The sequence below is a fragment of the Lactuca virosa genome, chromosome 7 (genome assembly GCF_052849685.1).
Source record: "Lactuca virosa cultivar CGN04683 chromosome 7, Lactuca_virosa_CGN04683_v6, whole genome shotgun sequence".
Lineage (NCBI taxonomy): Eukaryota > Viridiplantae > Streptophyta > Magnoliopsida > Asterales > Asteraceae > Lactuca > Lactuca virosa.
Genome location: NC_136432.1, coordinates 241,791,873 through 241,817,117, shown reverse-complemented (window position 1 = coordinate 241,817,117; position 25,245 = coordinate 241,791,873). Strand labels below are relative to the sequence as shown.

At 37.3% G+C, this 25,245-nt stretch overlaps 1 protein-coding gene across 1 annotated transcript; it reads right to left on the bottom strand.

Moving 5' to 3' along the window:
* Window positions 1-12,588: 12,588 nt before the first annotated feature.
* On the bottom strand, window positions 12,589-14,190 carry LOC145126018 (glyoxylase I 4-like). The gene is made up of 3 exons (XM_079061420.1): window positions 13,891-14,190; window positions 13,201-13,529; window positions 12,589-12,760 (listed from the first exon to the last, which is right to left on the bottom strand). Exons 1-3 carry the CDS (start codon window positions 14,076-14,078, stop codon window positions 12,669-12,671), a joined length of 609 nt encoding a protein of 202 aa, XP_078917546.1. The 5' UTR covers window positions 14,079-14,190; the 3' UTR covers window positions 12,589-12,668.
* Window positions 14,191-25,245: the final 11,055 nt, after the last annotated feature.

Sequence of the window (25,245 nt, the reverse complement as noted above, 5' to 3'; positions counted from 1 at the left end):
CAACTTGGTCACAGGAGAACTAGTCAGAGGTCTCCCTATTCTCAAATTCAGCAACGATACTCTCTGTCCGGCTTGTGAATGTGGTAAACAGTCCAAAGCAAGTCACCCTCTGGTAATGGATTCTTCAATTTCTGAACCACTGGAGCTATTGCACATTGATCTCTGCGGTCCATCAACCGTAGCCAGTCTCCATCACAAGAAGTACATACTGGTTATTATAGATGACTTTACACGCTTCACATGGGTCTTCTTCCTCATACTCAAGTCAGAAACACCGCAGATTTTCATCAACTTCATCAAAGAGATCGAACTTCAGATCAAGCTTCCAGTAAGACGTATCCGCAGTGATAATGGAATCGAGTTCACTAATCATCTTCTCAACGGTTTCTTGGTGACCAAGGGCATCTCTCATAACTTCTCAGCTCCCTACACACCGCAACAAAATGGAGTAGTAGAAAGAAGGAACCGCACACTCGTAGAAGCAGCCAGATTTATGCTCAACTTCGCACACCTTCCTCTCTACTTCTGGGCTGAAGATGTAGCAACCGCATGCTTTGTTCAAAATCGAAGCATTGTGTGCAAACGTCTCAATAAAACACCATATGAGGGCCTTAACAACCGCAAGCCAAATGTTCGCTTCTTTCATATCTTTGGGTGTAGATGTTTCGTGATCAACAACCGCGATCAGCTTAACAAGTTTGCACCAAAGTCTGATGAAGGCATCTTCCTTGGTTATTCCACTAACAAGGTTGCTTATCGAGTGCTCATCAGACGTACAAGGCTGATCATTGAAAGTTTCGATGTGAAATTTGATGATTCTCACATCCGCAACGCACCTCAATCCACTGAAACCACCGCAATAATGGAAAGCGATATTCCTGCCTCTTCAGGTCCTTTAAATCTAGTTGAAGTCAATTATGACGATCTTTTCGATCCTGTTGAAACGGCGAAACTATCCGAAGTTCTTGTGTCACCTGCAGCTCAACAACAACACGCTGATGTTTCTGGACCATCTCTATCCGAAGTCGCTTCTCTCAATACTTCCACCTCTCCGGTTGAGGGGGAAAGCTCTACTCTGGATCTAACAACAACTATCGAGGTTCCAGTACTTGATGCTGCTCAAGTTCCTATCCGGAGAGAATCATTACCATCAAACGTATCGTCAGATTCGGATGATGAACTCATAGAGAACATTGACACGAGAATCGATCCAAGGATTATCACTCTCCCATCTGCAGTCCAGGGGGAACCTTCTCAGGTTCCAGAGGAACGCCCATCCACAATCCAGGGGGAACCTCTCCCAACTGCTCTAGAAAACTCCATTCTCGTTTCAACAAACCAAGATGACTCAGCAGGATGTTCTCAAGTCCAGGGGGAACTGCCATCTCCAACCGCAGACTCTCCTGATATTCAAGATATTCCCTCTACCGCAGCTGCTGATCATCTGCAACCCCGTCTACACGTATGGACAAAGGACCACCCACCAGGTCAAATCATTGGCAACCCATCCGCAGGTATCCAGACTAGATCTTCCAAGGACCTATCTGATCACTGCCACTACGCAGCATTTATGTCCTCGGTAGAGCCCAGAACGATCAAAGAAGCATTGCTTGAACCTGACTGGATAACTGCAATGCAAGAAGAGCTAGAAGAATTTCAAAGAAACAAAGTTTGGCAGCTCGTTCCGAAGCCACGTGGTCACTCTATTGTTGGCACTAGATGGGTATTCAAAAACAAGCTGGATGAATCTGGTACGGTAGTCAGAAACAAGGCAAGACTAGTTACAAAGGGGTATAGTCAACTTGAAGCCATTGACTACGATGAAACGTATGCTCCGGTAGCACGCATGGAGGCTATCCGGATCTTCCTAGCATACGCAGCCCACAAGAACGTCAAGGTACACCAAATGGATGTTAAGAGTGCCTTTCTCAATGGGGAATTAAAAGAAGAGGTTTACCTTCAGCAACCTCCAAGTTTTGAAAATGTTGAATTCCCAGACCACTGCTACAAGCTTGAAAAAGCAGTCTACGGTCTGAAGCACGCCCCAAGAGCATGGTATGAGACTCTCTCTAAATTCCTTGTCTCATCCAGGTACAAGAGAGGAGTGATTGACCCCACGTTATTTAGAAAAGCAAATGATAACCACCTTATGCTTGTACAAATATATGTGGATGATATCATCTTCGGATCGACTGATCAAGGAATGGTGGATGAATTTGCTAAGCTCATGACCAACAAGTTCAAAATGAGCATGAATAGAGAGATTAACTTCTTTCTAGGACTTCAAGTGAAACAAATTCCGCAAGGGATATTCATTCATCAAGAAAAATACACCACTGAACTATTAAAGAAATATTCAATGGACAACTGTTCTTCTACTAAGGTCCTCATAGCCTTTGGTTATAAGATCTCTGTTGATCCCTCAGGCGAATCTGTGGATCACAAGACTTATAGAGGTATCACTGGCTCTTTGATGTACCTCACCGCAAGCAGGCCAGACATTGTCTTTGAAACTGGTGTATGTGCAAGGTATCAGGCTGACCCAAAAGTGTCACATATGACTGCAGCCAAACAAATTCTACGGTACCTGAAAGGAAGCAAATCTCTTGGTCTATGGTACCCCGCAGGCAATGACTTCAGCCTGCAAGCTTTCACAGATGCGGATCACGCCAGATGCAGATTAGACCGTAAAAGTACCTCAGGTGGATGTCAATTTTTGGGTGGAAGACTCGTCAGCTGGTCCTCAAGGAAACAAAGTTGTGTTTCTCTGTCTACCGCAGAAGCTGAGTATGTGGCCGCAGCCAGCTTTTGCTCTCAAGTCCTTTGGATGAAAACTCAACTATTGGACTACGGGCATAGAATGCTGCGGATACCGATCTATTGTGACTCTGAAAGTGCTATTGCTATTTCTCACAATCCAATTCAGCACTCCAAGACTAAGCATATTGAACTACGGTATCATTTCATCAAAGACCACATCTTGAAAGGTAACATTGAACTCATCTTTGTCCATTCTCATGAAGAGATTGCTGACGTGTTCACAAAAGCACTCGACTCCACAAAACTTAACACCTTCCTGCAAATGTTAGGAATGATGAATCCAGACCTGTAATTCTTTTTGAATTGTTAGATACCGCAGACCATTCTTGGTCTCCGTTGCGGTTCTAACTGAAAGTTACTTATGATAGATGGTTTTGGTACCGCAGTCTAGGTACCGCAACCATATATCATACTTATTTTTCATGGGTCTTTATTGTTTGTTATTACTAATTTTTGTACAAGTGCTCTTCTCAGTTTCTTCTACTGAAGTCATAAATCTACCTATCCGCAATGACATTTGTTCATCCGCAATGACATCTGGTCATCCGCAATGTCGTTTACATCCGCGATCATTATTGATATTTCTCAACTGTTTCATCAACCCTTGAATCTTTTGTGTGCTATTTAATGATCCTTCATTAAATAGAACATTAAATAAAAAAAACATTCTCTTTAGAAACTGTCTCATTCTCTTTCTGAATAAACCTTGTGTCAGACCTATTTTAGGTATTATGACAAAAAGAACATTTTTCCATAACCTCATCCTTAATCTGTCTTTTCCTCTCCCCAGCACGTCCCATCCGTTACAACTTCCTTTCCCCTCACCCCACGATCACCTGACACATTGATAGATGTCTGACTTTTCATTAAATGCAAACCCTCCTTTAGTAAATCTCCCAAATCTTTTTTAAACCGTTTCATTATTTGTGGCTGAGATTTAATCCCCAATTCAAAGATTCCCTCCAAACCCCAAACGACGTTTTTACCTTATCCTTACCTTTTACCTAGGGTTAAAAAGTTTTCACCTCTTTATAAACCCATCTTCTTCCCCAAAATCACTTTACGCTTTCTGAACATCGAACCTTCTCTCTCAAACCCTTCAAGAACTCTATTTTCTACTCCTTCTCTCAAAGCTCCTACAATGGTAAAATCAGGTGCATCAAAGAAACAATCCAAGGTTTCAGGCTCAGTGAATCCTACCGGTTCAGACTCTCCAACGATTGCTTCAAGCAACTTTCGAGCAGTGTTTGAAGATCATTCTTCATAGAATGCTCCAACCAAACTGATGATCAAGTTTCTCAAGAATCACCCTATGTTTGGCCCTTTCGACGCTTTTACAGATGTTGTTCCAGTCTCGACCCTCTTCAAATGTGCATTCTCTGCTTATCGCCCAATCGAAAACCCTCAAGAAGTTCACCTCAACCTGATTAATGATTATTTGGTCATCCTGTCCAAAGAAAAGTTTCTTTCTGCAATAAACCTTCTGGTTCATCCCTCAATCAAGATCTTCTCTCCTTCCATGGCGGATGTTACCTCTGCCCTTTACCAAATGGGGTATCAGAAACCAATTAGAGGAATTGGTGAATTCAAGAAAAATCAGTTGCCTGCGGTTTGGCAGTTTGTGTGCCATTTCATCATCCGCTGTCTATCCGGCAGAACCGGAGGCATAGACAACATGGGACTCAAGCTACTGGAGTTGGTGTGGAGCATATTCACAGGACACGATGTAAACTACGGGCAGATCCTATGGGACGACTTCCTTCAATATATTCCCAAAGAAAGTCCAAGGGAGAACCCAACCGAGCTCACTTTTGCAAGGTTCTGGTCACTCTGCATTTCAGACCTTCATGCGGACGTTGGAATCGACATGGGCAGTGACATCAACTTCTTTGTCACTAAGGATCTCAAAAGGTACAATCCCTGTTTTGATCAAACTGTTTTTGGAGCTATCCGCAGACTCCCTACCCATATTCTTTCCACACTCGGTCTTGAGACTGCTGATGTCTCAGATCACATTGAGGCTACGGAAGGTATTGCCCCATACCTTCCTAAGCCGCCTCTTCAACTCCCATCCGCAATTGTTAACCCTGAAGGTACCGCAGTCCCTTCTGCCACTACACTCTCCAATCTTTCTCAAAGAAGAAAGCAATTGGCAACCAAGAAGAAACAAAGAACCCCTAAGAAGGATGCTCCCAAACCAACCGCACCCACCAAGAAACGTAAAACCAAACCAACCGCACCTACACCTAGTAGTGATTCTGATGAGGATAGGCAACCAATTGCTATCCTTAAGAAAAGAAAAACCGATTCCCCTGGCCAAATGCGTCACCGAACCGATAGTGAAGCCTCTCAAAAGGCTCCGGTAGTCCTTGGGGTGGCCGCAGACCCATTCAACACCACTATCATTTTCCAATCAGACTCAGAAAGTGAGTCTGATTCACGACATCGTGGAGACTCCCCCCCAGTTCACTCCCAAGAGGATGACACTGGTGCTCGCCCTAAGGTCTCCAGGGATTCCCGACTGCATTTCTTTTCACCTGAGGAGTTGCACTCCATCCTTTTGAACGTCACCCAAACACTTCAAACACCTTCCCAACCGCAGGGCACTTCTTCCGCCCATGCCAAAACTGAGCCGAGGCCAAACTTGACCATGGGTCAAGGAGACCGAGGAAGCTCAGGAAATCCTACTCTGCTTACATTCGCAGCAGGTGGTTTAGGCACGGTGAGCACAAATGTGCAAGGATCCGTGGACCCGAAGGACACTTCGGTGCGTTTCCAAGGTTTTGACGGAGGTGAATCCAATGACTCATGGTTACAGTACAATCCGGTAACTGAGTCAGAAATCAAGAAATATGCTGCTTTCAAAAGGGCATTCCAAGCCCACAAGGAACAACAGATCAAGCAGCAGCAGCAGCAAAAGGAACAAGATATCCAGTCAGTGGCACGGTATTGGGCAGACGCAATCAATAATGCCAATACCGTAGCCACCATCCAAAAGGTTCAGGACTGGATGACCAAGATGGCTGAAACAGTCCTTAAAGCTCAGGCAGCAGGTGAAGGTGCAGGTACCTCCAGACCTACTCCAAGTCCTATTCCAACTCCAACAGTCAATGAATCACAAGACGAAGGAACCGCAATCGAAGTCAGTTCTGCTCCCACCTTCGGTCTTGATGATGAAGACATTCAGGAGGTAAACAAGCCCAGTCCTTCTAATGATGACCTCATGATGTTCGTTGAGGAAGAGGAATCTAGTGGCTCTCAACATTAGACTTCTAAACCCAAAGAAAAGAAGAAAAAGAAGAAGAATGTTGTCACCAGGAAAGAATTTCTGAGCTTACAAGCTAAAGTCGATCAGATCTTAGCTGCGGTCAAACCAACTCAACCGCAACCAGAAGACACCCTGGGACCGCAGTCCCTGATCGAACGTATAGAGCGTCTAGAAACAAGGGAACGATTGGCTGCTGAGAGAATTTCTCTCAAAGTGGAAATGGGGATCCGGTCCCTTGACAACAACCGCAAAGCAGATCACAAGGATTTTATGGCTGCTACGGAACGCCTCATCACTGAGGTGACTGCAATCAAAACGGATCTCCAAGTAGCCATTGAGGATCAAGCCACTCAGTCTCAGACACTGATAGCTGAGACTCACACTGCGTATGAGTCCACTATCTCAGTTCTTCAAGCAACAATCAACAGACTGCAACGATCCCTGTCCTCCAACTTCCATGGTCCCGAGATCCTCCAGCTCACAAAGGAAATACACATGCTACTCTTCAGCTCCTCCATTCCCAATAATCAACAGTTGGCCGAAGCCCTCAAAGCTCAATTTCAAGAGGTTTTTGCCAAGGTTGATGGCCTTAAGAAATGGCTTGAGGAATCACCTGCATTGAATTCCTCAAGAGGGGGGAAGTAAAGATGAAGTCCATCAAGGTGAAGAAGAAAAAGTCCATCACTCTGATCACTCCATCTCACAACATCAGAGTCCCCCCATCATCACAGAAAAAATTCCTACACCGCAGCCCTCACCGCAACCGTCTCACCATACTCCACCCCATGACACTCCACTGTAAGAGAAGGTCACTCCTCAAAAGCCAGAGAATCCCCCTCACTTCAAAGATCTGGCTGAGCATATGTCCTCTCCGAGCTCAACTGACTCTCCTGCCACCATCCAAAGGACGAAAGATTGGAAGGCAGCTAAACTTGCAGAGCTTATATGGAGAGAATGCGGTTTTGATACTATGATGGACGAATCCTTAATAAACTCTTGGATCAATCCTCACCGCAGACTGCTGGATGAAGATTACAAACCCCACCTCACCTATGCTGAACCCCCTACTGATGGCTACTGGGATGTCCCAATTTCTCCAAATGCCAAATACTTCACAGTATTTGAGCAATTCGACCGCAGCCTTCCTGATCACAAAAGACTGCCAATGGAATTTGAGAGACTTAGTCTTTTTCATGCTAAACATGCCTCTTCCGTTGAAAATATATGGTCTAACGATAGACCATCCGCAGTAAAGAACTACAAAATCCGGAAGTTCATGAAGGCTGACTACATCCAGTATACCCTCACTAGAAGGGAGCATGACTACATCCGCACCCAGGCAGACTTTCCCTGTATGAATCCGGAAGAAATCTTTCTTATTGCCAAGGTGTTCCAAAACAAGTCAGAAAAGCACCCGAAAATGAAGATCGCGCTTGAAAAGGCCAATACTTTTCTGAAGGAAACGGTCTGTGATTTCGCCAAGATCGATGCAGATATCTATCCTATAATTGCCAAGAAATTTGATCTGCCACCTCTCGAGCCTGCTCCAATGCCTACCGAAGGCTATCAAGAAAGATCCTTAGGCGTAACCAACTTTCCTGAACTTGGAGTCATTTTCAAAAGGAAGATAGATAATGTCAAATACTTCATTCCTATGACTGCCATGCATCGCCTAACCAAGAAGCAACTTGACATCTGCCGAACCGCAGTTGAAAGATCAAAGCACACTACTGCAGAAGTCAAGTTCGAGATCTCAAGGAGAATCACCTGGCTGGAAAACATCAGGAAGTTTTGGTGGATCCTGATCAAGTTCCTCAAACTTGATAGCTGAACAAAAGTTAAAGAGGTCACTTAGGGGGAAATTGTTGAATCATAAAAAGTGACCCTCTTGAACTTCAGCTACCGCAATCTCTTCAGCTACCGCAGTCATCCAGCACCCGCAGTCAAGCTTCTTCATCAGCAACCGCAACCGGAGTCTACCTACCGCAGTCACTTAGCTAGATTACTTTACTTGTCTTTATTGTAATACACTCTATTGTCCAGTATGCCTTGCATGGCTACTCATAGAGATGTAATCTAGTGCTCTTCATGAGTCTCTATAAATAAGAGCTCATTCTCTTGTATTCTATACGGATAACTCACACATCTATTCTGAATACATTTCTCTAAGTTATCTTTTATATTCCTCTATCTTATTTCTCATCCCTCCTTACTCTCAATCCTTCCTAGAACATAACTGATCATAACCTCTCTCTGGAGCAAGTCCTCTGTGACTTAATCACTAAGTTTGATCTTCCTTATTAACTTGGTTTGAATGCATTCCTTGTTATGAATCAACTTATGTGTATACTTGATATAACAATTGTTGTCATTTCTATTTCTTTACTTTTCCGCAACTAACTCTCTAACTATCTAACTATAACTTATTAATATTATTGTTGAGCTTTTAGATCCTTCGAGATTAACTATTCCGCAATCCACTTGTCTAACGTTTGTTCAAAGTGTGTCTCCAAGTTTTTCTCTCAACATAATGCCTCCATATCTTCAATGCAAATACTACCGTTGCCAACTCCAGATCATGAGTGGGGTAGTTCTTATCGTGCTCTTTTAATTGTCGAGATGCATATGCTATCACTTTATCTCTCTGGGTCAGAACACAACCTAACCCAACTCCAGATGCATCGCTATAGATTGCGAAGTCTTCAACTCCATTAGGTAGAGAAAGAATCGATGCTTCACACAACTTCTTCTTTAATTTCTCGAATGCTTCTTCATGTTTCTCACTCCACGTATATGTAGCTCCTTTATGGGTCAAAGTTGTTAATGGAGCAACTATCGAAGAAAAGCTTTGGATAAACCTTCGGTAATATCGAGCTAATCCTAGAAAGCTTCGAATCTCAGTGGTACTTTTTGGTCGTTCCCATTTCATCACAACTTCAATCTTTGCTGGATCAACCACTATTCCTTCTTGGTTAACCATATGACCCAAGAATTGGACTTCTCGAATCCAAAAATCACATTTGGAGAACTTTGCGCATAGCTTCTCCTTCTTCAAAACTTCTAATACTTCTCATAGGTGCTTGTCATGTTCCTGTTGGCTCTTTGAGTAAATCAAAATGTCATCTATGAACACTATTACAGATTTATCGAGGAATGGTTTACAAACCCTGTTCATCAAATCCATAAATGCTGTTGGAGCATTGGTTAGTCCAAATGACATAACCAAGAACTCATAGTGTCTGTATCTCGTTATGAATGCGGTCTTCTCAACATGTTGCTCTCTCACACGGCGAGCCTAGAAAGAGCGCAAGAAGAAGAAGGAGAATGGTACATATTAACTTAGATCATATAATATATTTTAGTTTAAAGGTAATTATCAGAAAAGTCCAAATATTTTGGTTTATTGGTAAAAAATAATGAAAAATCCCTAAAATTTTGATTAAATAATGAAAAAGCCCCAAAATTTGGATCAGTTAAGCTAAATCTGCGAAACCGGCCACAAATGGTTATTCCGAAGTTTTAGTCGGTAATCTGTCGTTTTTTGTAAAGAAAATTTAATTTGGGACTAAATCGTAAACTGGCCTAAAATATTAGGACTTTATTGGAGATTTCTCATATATCCCTTTGAAAAATGCATATGCACATAAATTACACATACATGCGCATGCATATATATATATATATATATATATATATATATATATATATATATATATATATATAACATCCAAAAAACCATGGTGAAAATTGTCAATTTTTAAAAGAGAAATAGAAGCTATTTTATAAAACTCAAACACCATAAAAACAATTGTTTCACAAAACGAAATCAATCAGAGTATAGTAACATAACATCTCTCAATATCATGAAATCTCCGAGATAGTGTGTACAATCACGCCTTTGTTTGCCCTGATCCTCAGAAGTACCTCAAACATTTAAATCCACAACTATAAACCAAAACTTAGTAAGTTCCTCACAATACCCCACACAATATACACATACAATGCATACACACAAGAACATTTGGAAGTTGTAGGTGAAGAAGTTAACGATGACCAAATATTTTATGATATTGTTGGTGGTCATGACAAGAAGAGAAGAGCATATGGAGTTGGCTCATTTGTAAATGTGATTCGGATGATTAATGGTACAATGGAACTATGCTATATTCCAGACAAAAATGATAAATTGGAAGAATTGAGGGAAATTGTGAGTAAGCAAAAAGAGCAAAATGAAAAACTGAAGGAAATAATGTAGGCCAAAGATGAACAACACAATACAACATGTGAGCAGCTTGATCGACAACTACTATCGGTAATGACGGTTATTAACGCTTTTAAATAACTGCAAAAGTAGTAGATCATAGAGTGTTGATTTGATTCTCGCAAAGTTTTTATTTTTAATTAGGTTACTTTTCATTTCCATGTATAAATATTTATTTTTTTATTTTATGGTATAAATCTTATTTGATTTTTTGTTATTTTTGTTTTTATATATTCGTACAAAATAATTAAGAATTAATTTATAGATTAAATATTCATCCGTAGCTATCTAGCTTTGCAACGAAAATATTCCTACAAAATTTGCTACAACAATGTGTTGGAGATTTTCTACGACCGTTGCTACGAAAATACTTTCATGGATTTTGTTATGGAAATATGCCTATGGATTGTTCTATGGAAATATTGCAATGGACTTTGTTACGGAATCATGGCTATGTAATTTGCTATGAAATCTTTGCTACGGAAGCTGCTATAGAATCTAGACTACGAATTTAACTATGGAACCAAGCCCACAAAAGTTGCTATAGAATCATCACCACATATTTTGATATGGAAACATGTCCACGAAATTTGCTACAACGATATGCCTACAGAAGTTACTATGGATCCACTACAACAAAATTTTCGACAAAATCAATGCAATGGAATTAGCTACAAAAAGAGGACTACAGAATTCACAATGGACGCACGACTACAAAATTCGTAACGGAATCCGTCTATGGAAAGTGCGACAGAATACATTGGATAGGGATTTCATTATGTTGTCACATTAATAACGTAATTACAATTTCCGTTGTAGACACCCCACTATGCGTTTTTTTAAGGCGAATATGGGTCGTTGTAAATTCCATAGCTATTCGTATTTTGCAACGGATTCCTTCCGTAGCAAAATCAACTTTTTCTTGTAATGCATGGTGAGTCGATATCAAGAAAATCGTGGCGATAGTCATTACACAGTCGTAAAGAATATCATTAAGTATCTGAAAAGAATGAAGGATATGTTATTGGTATATGGTGGAAAAGAAGAATTGAGAGTTATAGGTTACACTGACGCAAGTTACCATACTGATAGAGATAATTCGTGCTCACAATTAGGACGGGTGTTCTTGCTTGATGGAAGTGTTGTTACGTGGAAAAGTTTCAAACATAATACGGTGGTAGATTCGACATACAAGTCTAAGTACATTGCAGCCAGTGAAGCAACAAATGAGGCTACATGGTTAAAGAATTTCATCGGTGATCTTGGAATTGTGCCAAACATCAAAGAGCCTATGAAGATCTTTAGTGATAACGAAGGTGCAGTCTCCTTGACTAAAGAACCCAAGAGCCTTGGTAATTCGAGAAACATTCAGAGGAAGTATCATTATGTTCAACATCGTGTAGAAGATGGTGACATCGTCATCAGTCGGGCATCATCTAAAGATAATCTTGTTGATCCATTCAATACATAGTTCTGGATTATATCTTATTTAGTTACTTATTTTATTATTATTAAATTTTAGCAACAATGTTAATCGAAAAAAGTTGAGGGTTTAGTTTTTCCAAAGTCAAAAGCTGAAATTTTCGATTCGGTTTCAACTTTAATAAAAAAACCGAAACATGTTCGCCCTATTAAGACTTCATTGACAACGAAATTTCATTCAAAGAGGACTTCAATGATTGACAGATTTAATTAAAAATCAGTATTTTAAGCTTTTAGATCATTTTACCCATTCAAAGATATTATAAATTAACACTTGATGAATTTGTTTAACTACACTTTAAAAAGAACTCTCACTGCTCTCTCGTATTATAGAATGACACCGGCCTAAAAAAGATTGTTGAAAATGATTTTGGGACAATGATTTTGGGATTAGGGTATTGTCATATGTTGATGTTTATGTCCATTGCTTTTATACCATTTTGTGGTGCATAAAATGGTGATCGTCTCGATCATGTAAAAAAATATAAAGTGGTGCATAAAACGTTTGGCGTGGGCATCCATAAATCTTAACTACATACAATTATTTCTATATAACTTGAACACCCATATATTTCATAAATAATTAAATACGTATTTACTTTGGATACAACCTTGATCATTTTTTCTTATATTGCAAATAGACCCTCTTTTAATCCGTTGCTTTAGTTTGATTCTCAAAATCAATAGTTTGTCTAATTAAATACACAATTTTTTATTTATTTACTATGAAACACATATGTAAATCATAAGACCACAATTTTTGTTACTAAATTTCAATAACGACAAAATTGCTCTATTATTGAAAGAAAGAGATCAAAGAGTACAAAATTCTCATACTTAAAAGGAAATACCCATCATGTCAATTACCAAATTTTCCATCATTAACGCCTCATCTTCTCCACAAAAGTAATTCTTGGAGCTCAACTTCTCTGCATTTTCACAAACACCCCCCAAAAAAAAGATGTTACCATTACCTTAAAAGTGTGCATTTTATTTTATATCTATAATTTTTTTAACACATTAACTTAATTTATTGATAATATATAATAGAATAGAAAATAATTAGACCTTTAAAATGAGATCAAAATTTATTATTGATATTAAGTCTCTTTAATTTAACAAAAAATAAAAATGTTCTTGAAATTTTTACTTTTAATTTAAAACAATAAAAAATAAAACTAGTCTCACATACTATTGAACCTTCAACCTCTCAACCTTTATAATTATTTCATTTGAATAAATAAATAAGTAGGTTAAGTAAATATTTTTTTAACAAAAAAAAAAAGTAAAAGATGAAAACTTTTTGTTTTTGTTTTATGATTTAGTGTAAGCTATTATACTTAAAAAGAACTTGAGATTGTGATCATACCGTAGGAATCTCCATGGTTGATTTGTGAGATGTTTGGGATCTTTTTAAGAGGGCATGAAGAGATTGGAAGAACAGGAAGAACATGACAATTACATATCTCGATCATGTAACCATCTGGATCATGGAAGAACAATTGGTTGACCTCCACACCCCCTTCTTTGACCAATGCTGTAACATATTTGATCCCCAATTTCTCCAGTTTCTTAATTATGAGATCCATATCTGAGCATTGAAATGAAATGTGGTTGTCTTTTGGATTTATCACTCCTTTCTTTCTTGGAGTTGTGTCCATTTCTAGCAAATGTATTCCTATTCCATGGTTGAACAACCTGTTCCAGATCATCAGAAGAAAATTCATCATAACTTGGTATAATAAAGCTATTCGTGTTAATTCATCTGATGCTTTGAATTTTTGCAATTGATCGAGGTTGCTTCTAGGATGTAGAAGAACTACATGAACTTGAATCAGAAGAAAATTAACATTCGATTTGCAATAATTTAAACATTCATCCTCGAGAGTTGCTTATCATTTCTATAAATGCACATTTGGAGCTAGTAAACAACATTTTCATCCAAAATCTGTCAGATCCTGACGAAATTTGGAGAAAAAAACCAGTGGAAGTTGAAGTTCATATACTTATGTTTCAGAGAGAAGGAAAAATAATCAAGGAAATGGGATAAAATACTCACCAAGCGCCTTCGAAGTCAAAAGAAGAAGGACGTCTGATAAGCACAAATCCCAACACCTCCTCGTAGAATTTGGCAGATCGACGTACAGATTTGCAGATGAAGGAGACATGATTCAGAGATAATAAAGGCAGCGAAGAAGAAGAAGATATCTCTTCGATGATTTCTTCTCCTCCATTTACAATCCCCATTGTCGACGATCAATATTAAAAGTTCAAATAGGTTTTTTTAACAAATAAGTGTTCGGATTTGGAGTTTTTGTGTTGTGTTGTATGATTGTATCAGAAAAGCTTAAGCTCACTCATTTTATAAGGAGAGAAAGTTCTAGAGAGAGTTCAGAGTTCATATCCGTCCACCTGTAACACGTGGTTTTGACGAAACTTCATTAACTTTTTTTTTTTTTTTAAATTGAATTTGTAAAGAAAAACCAATGTTGTAAAATGGGGTAGATCCATAGATGGTATTTAGTCATCATATTTAGGGGTTGTTTGATAGTTGCTGATTGGGTTAGAGCTGACTGAGCTAGAAGCTGACTGGGTTAGAAATGCTGACTGAGTCCACATCTGACTGAATTTATGCTGTTTGATTATTTATCTGACTGATTGTGCTGAATGATAAAAATGACCATATTATCCTTATGTTTTCCTTTTGTGTTGGATAAAATAATTATAAAAATAAAAATTATCACATAAAATCCAAATTAAACATACATCATTTAAAATCCAAATACAAAGTGTAATACAAAACCCAAATATACATTGTCATACATAATAAAAAAGTATATCATTTAACGTGAACCATTTGAAAGTAACTGATTAGCAATCTGGTCACGCAAAGTAGTCATATACTCAACGGCTTCTGAACCCCATTATATGTCTTGTATGTGTTGGCCCTCACTTCCTCCACCTCCCATATTAGGAGTAACCATGGTGTTTTGTTCAAAGTCCATAAATAGGTCATCTTGAATATCATATTTCTTTATAAAATTATGGACCGCAACACAGGCAATGACTATGTCTCTTTGCACTGGAAAATGATAAGGAGCCATACGTTTTAAAATTGGAAATCTCGCCTTCAATACACCATAAGCACGTTCAATGATATTTCTAAGTTGTGCATGAGCATGATTGAACCTTTCTTCCTTAGTTAAAGCTCTGTTTCTTCGAAAATCGGCTAACCAATACCTAGTATTGCGGTAAGGAGCCATAAATCCACGGGTGTTGGTGTATGCGGCATTTCAAAGGTAATATTTATCTGTAGATAGTGACAAATTAATCATATAAATAATATAGATAATAAAACTTATAGAAAAATTACAAACCTGGTGGAGGGAATGGAAATCCAGAAGTCGGATTAAATGCAACTTCTTTCAAAACTTTAGAATCGTGTGCTATGCCCTCCCATCCAGCCCATACAAAGGTGAATATCATATCAAAATCACAAATTCCTAATATATTTTGATAACATTCACCTTTTCCTCTTCCCCTATAGCGAGTTTGTTCATCAACGGGCACAACTGCATGTACAAGTGTTCCATCTAGTGCACCTAATGCTCCAGGAAATATGTTTTTTAGCCGTCTATGTCGTTCCGAGGTATTTCTTGTTGTAGTAGAAGATGTTGGTACAATAATTTCTCTTGCAAAACACATCATTGCTTTTAGAACTTCATGAAAACATTGATGAATCGTTTGTATGGAGTGGTGAAACCTTTCTTTAACAGCTCGAAAACGTTCATTATGTCCTATAACATGTAAAAATATAGCCATCTTCTCTTCAACGCTTATTGTCCTACTACGTTGCAACCAATTTCTTTGAGTAAAATGATTGCATAATAATACAAATGCATCTTGTGAAAGACGCATCTTATCAAAACATTGTATAGGACATTCGTGTATCAAATCTTGTGTATATGCATGCCCGGTTTCTTCCGATTCGTTAGCTTTTATTCTTCCGATTCTTTTTTTTCTTTTTCGAACCAACATCAACCAATAGCATGAGAGTATAAGGAAACCTAAAAACTCACCTTCCTTATCCATATGTAACCTGTTAATTGTTAAATACAAATCACATAAATTTTATAACATAAACCATGACATTAATCAATAACATTAAAATGGATGACATATAACTCCATAACGTAAAAATTCATCACATAAAAATCCATAACATAAAAGTCAATACCAAATAACAATCCTAAACATAACACATAAACAACCTAAACGTAAAAATCCTAAACATAACACGAAACAACCCTACACATAAAAATCCATAACATGTACCATAATATAAATCCATAAAGCATAAAGCAAAAAACATCCTAAAGTCAACCAAGTAATCCATAATTCTTTCCCGCACTTTTCACCCACAACTCACAAGTCGAAGACTCGAGGCGTAACCAAATTTTCCTGTTACCAGCATTTTCAGCGAACAACATAAGAGCGGTGATGTATTTCGGATCAGAATTTCCCCACTCCAAGCCTTTCAATTTTTCAATACATTCATCCATCTCCTTGTCAAGATTATTAGTTTGCGCGAACGCCTGAGCTGCCTTCATAATTTCCTTGCCAACTTCTCTTATGTCATCATCCAGTGTTTCCGTGGGTGCATTTCTTTTTCCTCTTTTATTTTTAGATCGGGCAGACGAATATCCACTTGCATGTGATGCACTTGTAGGTGGGGGTACTGTTGAAGCTGAGGCTGGGATATCCATTTGAGGTGGAGTATCTACCATCTCGATATCCTCATAATCTTGTGTAGTAAAGGCTTCTGCAGGATGAGGGAGTGTCGAAGATGGTCCCCAACTAGCAGTACCGGTCGAGGTCGCACCGTCAAACAACTTGGTGCATAGATCAGGGTAAACGAGGGGTGCATTTCTTAATTTCTCAACCATCTTGTTCAACTGTTTGAAAAAATAATTTTATTATTAAACTTTTTAATAAATAATAATGTGTTTTAAATTAAAAGATTACCTTCGCCTCTACTTTCCACTCTTCATCCGTCATTTGAAACGTGTTTGTGACAGGATTATAGAGATTCCCAGTTTTGTTTTTTAATTTCAACCAAACTGCATACTTGCTTTTCAAGTAGTCATAACGATATTTCATTTGTTTTTTCTCAACAACAAAGTCGTGTTCTTTTTTTAGTTTTTCAGCTATTATATTCCATGAGGTACTTTTAAGATCACTACCCTCCCGACCGTTACTTGTTAGTTCTTCGATACATGCATCAAGAAAAGTTTTGTTCACAAAATCCGAAGACCAACTAGCTATACTTCTCTTTTCTGCCATATCTAAGGAATAAATAAATGTTTAGCTTGTTATGCAAGTATATACACATATTTCCACACAAAAACACAAATACATATACATATACAAAAAGATGTAACACAAATAAATACACCAATATACACATAAATTTGCACACATATACACAAGTACATGTATACATATACATATACACATAAACATATTGCATTAAATTCACACTACTTTTCTACTACTTGCATGTTTCCAACATTCATTTTTTGCATATTATTTTCAAAACTTTTACTTTTTCATTTACCTTTTTCATATATAACCTTGACAGCTATAAAGAAATACAATACAACAAAGATATGTAGTTACACAACCACTAGAATTATATATAATTTTCCACAGCTTGCTTATCATTACACCATCATAATTTCATCATAATTTCAGATTCACCACATCATAATTTCGGATTCACCAATTTTGTTTTCGGAGGATATATAGTAATTAATCAATAATTTTTTCACTTCTTGTTTTCAAGAATCAAGAAATAACATGCATGCTCCCATGGAAATTTTAAGAATCAAGAACATGAAAATTGAATTTTAAAGGAACAAAATTATCAAGTTCTGTTGCTGTTGTTTATGATGCAGAAAAAATTATCACTTCTGGACAATTTTGCCCCTGAATATGAATGCAAAAAAAATTAGAACAACAGAAGGAAAACAAACCTATTCCTGCGATCGTTGTTGATGGATTTTGTTGCTGTTGATCGCTATTTCTATTTATTGCTTCCTTGATTGATGTTGCGGCTATTCACCAATTCTCTTCATGCGATCGATGTTCTTGCTGTTGGCCGATGTTGTAGTCGCTGGAAGTTAAACGTGGGAGGGATGATTGCAAATCTGATCGCAGTAGAATGTAGGGCAAGCGATATGTTTTTTTGATTTTTTTCTCGGTCCGTCAAGTAGAAAACAAGGACCGAGTCCTCTCTTTTTTTGGACCGGATCCTAATGTTGGACCGAGTCCTTCCACCTATAATCAAAATCAAACGTGCCAATTGGTTTTTTATGGACCCAGTCCCTCTTTGGACCCAGTTAGATACCATATCAAACGAACCCTTAGTCAGTTGACTAACAGCTAGAGATTGGTTAGTTTGGTTGGTGTTTACTGTTTAGTCACTAACTAAAGATTAATTGGATGCCTTAAATTGTAAATGAGTTAATTTTTTAATAAATAAACATGATTAATATCATAAAAAATAGCTAAATATGATTAATATCATAATAAAATAAGGTGTATTGACTAATACAACATTAATATTTTCTCAATTAGTTTTTAGGGATATATACATTAAAGTCCCAATATTTTTATCGATTTGACAAGAAAGTCCTAAACTTTATTTTTTTGACAGTAAAGTCCAAATTACCGGCAATTTTTGACACTTTTACCATTTTTTCCCGGTTAGCCGGTAATTAGGATTTTTTTGTCAAAAAAATAAAGTTTAGGACCTTCTTGTCAAATCGTCAATTAGGACTTTACTGTCAAAAAAATAAAGTTTAGGACTTTCTTGTCAAATCGTTGAAAATATTGGGACTTTAGTGTATATATCATTTTTTTGTTAGAAATTTAATGGTATGATACTCTTTAAGCATAAGAGTTATTGAAACATTCTGTAGTCAGGTAGATCCTATTGAAATCCTTAACGTTTGCTTCTTGTTAAATCGTTTTTTTAATCTCAACAAACCGACATTGAAAAAAATGGAGATAATCAAGAAAGAAAGAAAGAACTAGGGTTGTGTTGGCTTTTTGCAGCCCCAAAAATAGAGAAATAAGAAACCGAAAAAAACGAAATTGTCGTTCTTTCCCTTCTCCACATTCACACTCTTTTGACTGGGTATGTGTTGTTTGTGTTTGTATAATATGTCCCCACTTTTTAGTTCAAGATTTGGCGGCGAAGTAAGAAGAAAGTTTTACATGTCTTTTCACCCTTGTAAAAGTTTCTTCTTGCTTCGCCGCCAAATCTTGAACTAAAAAGTGGGAACAGATTATACAAACACAAACAACACATGCCTAGTCAAAAGGGTGTGAATGTTGGGAAGGGAAAGAAGGGCAATTTCGTTTTTTTTTTCGGTTTCTTATTTCTCCATTTTTGGGACTGCAAAAAGCCAACACAACCCTGGTTCTTTCTTTCTTTCTTGATTATCTCCATTTTTTTCAATGTTGGTTTGTTGAGATTAAAAGAACGATTTAACAAGAAGCAAACGTTAAGGATTTCAATAGGATCTAGCTGACTAGAGAATGTTTCAATAACTCTTATGCTTAAAGAGTATCATGTCATTAAATTTCTAATAAAAAAAAGATATATACACTAAAGTCCCAATATTTTCAACGATTTGACAAGAAAGTCCTAAACTTTATTTTTTGACAGTAAAGTCCTAATTGACGATTTGACAAGAAAGTCCTAAACTTTATTTTTTTGACAAAAAAATCCTAATTACCGGCTAACCGGGAAAAAATGGTAAAAGTGTCAAAAAATTGTCGGTAATTTGGACTTTACTGTCAAAAAAATAAAGTTTAGGACTTTCTTGTCAAATCGATGAAAATATTGGGACTTTAGTGTATATATCCCTAGTTTTTATTGAGATAAAGCTTGATTAAGATGTTAAAAGTTCATCTGCTTCGACAACTTCACTAATTGTCTAAGCAGAGATTAAGCACTAGCTGTCAACCAGTCAATCGTGTATAACCTAGAGATTAATCAGGGGTTGGTCGAGATTTTTACAACAAAAAACATCTTTTAAATGAACATATTTATTTCCGTCAATCATTTTTTTAAAATATTTATTTTATGACATGGAAGCACTACATCATAATAATTAGTAAAAGAAGTAAAACAAATTATCATTCGCTCTCGTTAAGACCCTACCCTCTCTCGTATCATATATCTTCTCTGGCGGGTGCAAACGTTGAGGGATTGCCGCTTTTCTCTACTATTAGGCTTATGTTCCCCCTCTCCCGTAAGCTCTTATTGTATCATCTTTGATCAAGTTGTTTTCATCTGTTAGGGCTTAAGCCCTATTGATTTTGGATTTTGTTGATCCATATTGCATGTAGTTTCCGGTGAATTTCTAGTGGGGTGGGGGCTACAGATTGAGATTTGATTTGTGATGGTTGTAAATGATGATTGGTGTGAAAATTTGGTAACAAAAAGTATTGAAAGAGAGCATGGGATGTCGATCGGCTTTCTGTTTCCTTCTTTGTCACCAATTTCCCGGAGAATGTGAGATCAATTTGTGAGAAGCATGAGTTTGTTTCTTATGTTTATATGGTGTGACAACCCGAAATTTCTATCTTGTACAACCGTTCAATTCAATCAAAGTCAGACTTGTTATCGGCTATCTTTTAGCCTTGTTAAAGGTCTGTTTGGGTGTTTTAAGCCTAGTACCTTAAAGGATAAAGTGTTAGGAAGTATCGTATAGAGTTCAGTGTGCAGCATACAAGCCGGAAACTCCACCATAAGGAGTTTACGGTCGTAAACTAGAGTTTACGGTCGTAAACTAGAGTTTACGGCCGTAAACACCTCCTTGGCCGTGAACGCTTCCCTTCATTTGAGTTATTCCTTCATTTTTCAACTTTTTCACACACTTCCCTCTCAAGAACTCGATTTTCTCTCAAGTATCATTAAGAACTTTCATCTTGATGTTCAATCTTGTAAGTAATCTTTCCATTTTCAAGTTGATATTCTTCTATATCTAGTGAAGATTCATGTTTTCATCCATGGAATCATTCTTTTTTGGCTAGATCTTCAAGTATTCACACTTTCACCAAGAACACTCACTAGTTCTTGGACCGTGAACCCCCTCCCAAGCTTAAAAAATGTGAGTATATCTTCTATCTCCTAGTTAGGCTTGTTAAACTCTTGATTCTAGCCTTAGATCATCATAAAATACATGAGCATCAAGGGTTTACGGCCGTAAACCCTTGCATGGCCGTAAACTCTTGTGTTGATGGATGTTTTGGCCCTTAAACTCCCTTTTATTCGAGCCTAGAATCGAAAGAACTTGTTGAATGCTTAATAGGACCATAAAACACCTCGTTTGCAAGTCCTCCCATGAGTGTACGGCCGTAAACTCCTTGACCGTACACTTTAGGGCCGTATACTCCCTTAGGCCGTAAACACAATGGCCGTAAACTCCATTGTGTGGCCGTAAACCCCTTAGATGCAATCCTTTGTGATTGTAACACTTCAATATAAGTGTTTCCTAGTTCCTAAGGTGAATCTCTATCATGATTAGTTGCTTATACACTAATTATATCCATATATGTATCATTATATGCTTATTAGGATCCGTTTGTGCTCGAGGCTTCACTTGACACTTAGCATCCTAAATCGATCTTTCATTCGTATCACTCACTGCAGGTGATTTCATACCCCTTAACTTATCTTTTAAATGATTTTAAATGCTTTTATGGGGGGGGGGGGGGAATACAAGTAGAACTATTATAGTTATTATATCAATCACATGTGATTAATAACTATCAAACAAGTGGATTTTTCTTATACTTCAAACTGTTTTATCAAGTAAACTATTTCAAAACACTTTATAGACTGACATCAAGTCATCGATAACCATTCAAATGGTCAAACCTTTTTATATGCTAAACTCTTTATTAAACTCTTTTAAACTTATATATTGTCAAAAATCATGTCTATATAGATATAGTTATATAAGTAAGGTTGAAAGGACTTAGGACTGATAACTCACTTTATTTCCTGTTCCTTGTTTGGTTGTGGACTTAGGGTATCCGGTTATTTGTCCGAGTGTCGTTTGAATCTTAGTTATATATTATGTATATCTGTATAGATATAAAAGTTCTTACATCAGTTCAACACCTTTGGGTAGCAAAGGTGTACAAACATACTCAGTCACTCAAACAACATTACTAGTAAACTATAATAGGTATAGTTTAGAGGTTTACTACTCACTATTTCTAGTACAATGAAACATACAAGAGTCAGTTCATTCATGAGTCAATACAAAATTACTATTATGAGAAACAGAAAGAACATACTATGATGAGAAACTAAGAGAACATACACTACACTATACAAAGAGAACATACTATACACTAGAACAGAGAGAACATACAATACACTAGAACAGAGAGAACATACAATACACTAGAACATACTATACAAACACTAGAATACTATAACATTAATGTGAGCCACTACTTCATGGCATGGCAATCTACTGCTGTGTCACGTTTTGTAATCAGAGTCTCGTGGAGGGAGAGCGTGAGTTTGTGTATAGATCTATACGGGACTGACCGTCCTACACCTTGCTGCTAGCTACAGTGGGACCTGCAGGTCTATGGGTGACGAATGTCATACCATTTCGACGTCTTTGATCGTCGTGTTTTACTAGTCAATCAAGTATGGTTACAATCATATCACATTTTACCTTAATTAACAAACTGGTTTAAGGTAGTTAGTACATTGGTAGTTACCTATATACAATACTACAAGTACATCTTATTTATTTTCCCATTACATTCATATTGTGATCTTCTCACATAAACGAAAATGTAAACTATATTTTTGGTAAATTATAGTCTGTCATTGGGAAAACACTCACTTTTACAAAGGAACAAACATACAGAACATTCGGGCCTTGGTAGAAGGCTACTTTTTAGTAGAAAATATAGGATTTTCTAGGAGATACAAACATTGGCTACAAACACTTACAAACATTTACATCAAACATTTACAAACACTTTCATACAAACAATGACACTAAAATACTTATGAACTCACCAGCTTTAATGTTGATCTATACTTTCAAAATAACTTGTATTCTCAATCACCAGTAGACAGGTACCGATGACCAGGTTTTGAGAAGACGGAGCTTTCAAGACTCGTCTTTATTTTGATTATTCATTTTTGGTGTCTTATAAACTACAGAACACACTTGTATTAAAAATTATATTATTAATGCAATGGATGATGTTGTTGCTTGTTTACTATTATGCATTGTTGTGATACTGTACATGACGTCCTCCGCCCCCGAACGTTTCCGCCGTTCCGGTTTTGGGGTGTGACATATTGGTATCAGAGCATTGTTTATAGTGAATTAAGTATATCAACCCATAAAAAATATACAACTATAAACACAACGGGATTAAAATACTCTGACCAAGAGTTTATACTTTTAAATAATAAAATATTTAACCAAGTATACATACCTGCATTCATACTAAAATCAGTGTCACTAGGACAGAACAAAAGTATTACGATTGTTGGACAGCACAAGTAGGCTTGGGGACATATAATCAGATTTGGGAGTGATATAGCCTGATCAACTATATCTTTCCGAGAAGTGATTAGCATATGCCTAGGAATGGTTGCGGTGTTGCAACAAGTCTAAAAACTTACCAACACTACTACAATGAAAACATTAGAACAGAACATAAACTTAAAATACTATAGGAGTATTTTGTGTTACTATAGTTACTTAGGTGCAAACTAAAAAGATATTTATTAGTATGTCAATAGTTGCTGAGTGGATACGCTAAGGTTATATGTGACTAAGGTGTCATAGACTTAGAATCTGTGACCTTTGCTTTACTTCATGTTCCTTGTTTGGTTGTGGACTTAGAGTTAGGATCACTTATTCAAAGGTCTATCCTGTTTTGGTTACATATGACTGGTATGCACTACGCAAATGTTGGAGTAACTGGTAAGGATCATCTTATAATTATCTTAATTAGTACGTCTATTAATTATTTCTTTTACCCCCATTCTCGCGTAGATAACATGGTTGGATTCAATCTATCCGGCGACCCGTACTTCCCCAACCAAGGTAACGGTGGATGGCTCGATGATGAGCCAGAAGATGATCATGCGATTCCATTGGATGATGACTTCGCAGAGAACTTCCCGGAGGATTCTGACTCCGAGCCAGAAGTCAATGATCTACCCCTAGTAGCTCCAATCCCAAATCCTAACCCTCGTCCGGCTTTTCAAGGCCCGACGTGTCACACCCCCAAACCGGAACGGCAGAAACGTTCGGGGGTGATTGACGTCATGCGTAGTATCACAACAATTGTATCATAGCAAGCATAGTAAACACAACCAGACATTGAATACATATGTGAAAAAGGTTTACATTGTTTTATACATAGTTTTATTCATATCAAAAGTAAAATAGACAGACGCGACTCTAACGCTTCGTCTTCTCCGAACTCCTGGAAGTACCTGTTTACTAATGCCCTGAGAATACAAGCAGTTTGAAAAATATCAGCATAAAGCTGGTGAGTTCATAAGTATTTAGTTTTAGTGAGAAAATGTTCTTTGAATCCATTTGAAAAGTGTTCTTCAAGAAAATCCTGTATTTTCTTATGAAAAGCGGTCTTGAAAGAGTGTCTATTAGTAGAGAATAAACCATCAGTTTTAGAAAACATGTTATCCGTCCTAGAGGTAGAGATGCCAGTTTAGAAGTCCTTGATTACTATCAACATATATAAAAGTAGTTTTATTACTTAAAATAAAACAAATGAAGAGTAGAGTCCGTAAACAAAATTAGTTTATACTTATTTGCGAGTCGTATAACCATACTTGATATGACCGAGAGACCTTTATAACGTTCTTCAGGCGTTAAGCTAAATGACATTTGTTCACCACATGCGTGCCAGCCTAACTGTAGCTAGCAGTTCTGGTGTGTGATTGCCAGTCCCGAATAGATCTATTCACAAATCTCACGCTCTCCCTCCAGGAGACTCTGGTTATACTAAAAGGATTTATCACTATACACCTAAGGGTACAGTATTGAAGTAGAGCCTCACAATTCTGTATAATCTAGTTTACTAGCGAGAAATCAGTATAAAACAGTAATTATCCTTGAATAAATGTACTTTATACTTCTGAGAAAACATATAACATAAACTAAATCTGCCATAGTTTATATATATTTATTTATGAAATCTGATTAGGTAGAGACTGCCTAGAGGGTTATCCCAAACTATGCCCATTATAGTTTATTAGAGTTGATATGAAAAATGCTTTGTAAAAACCTTTCTGAAAGTTATGAAGTTAGATTTCCAAAAT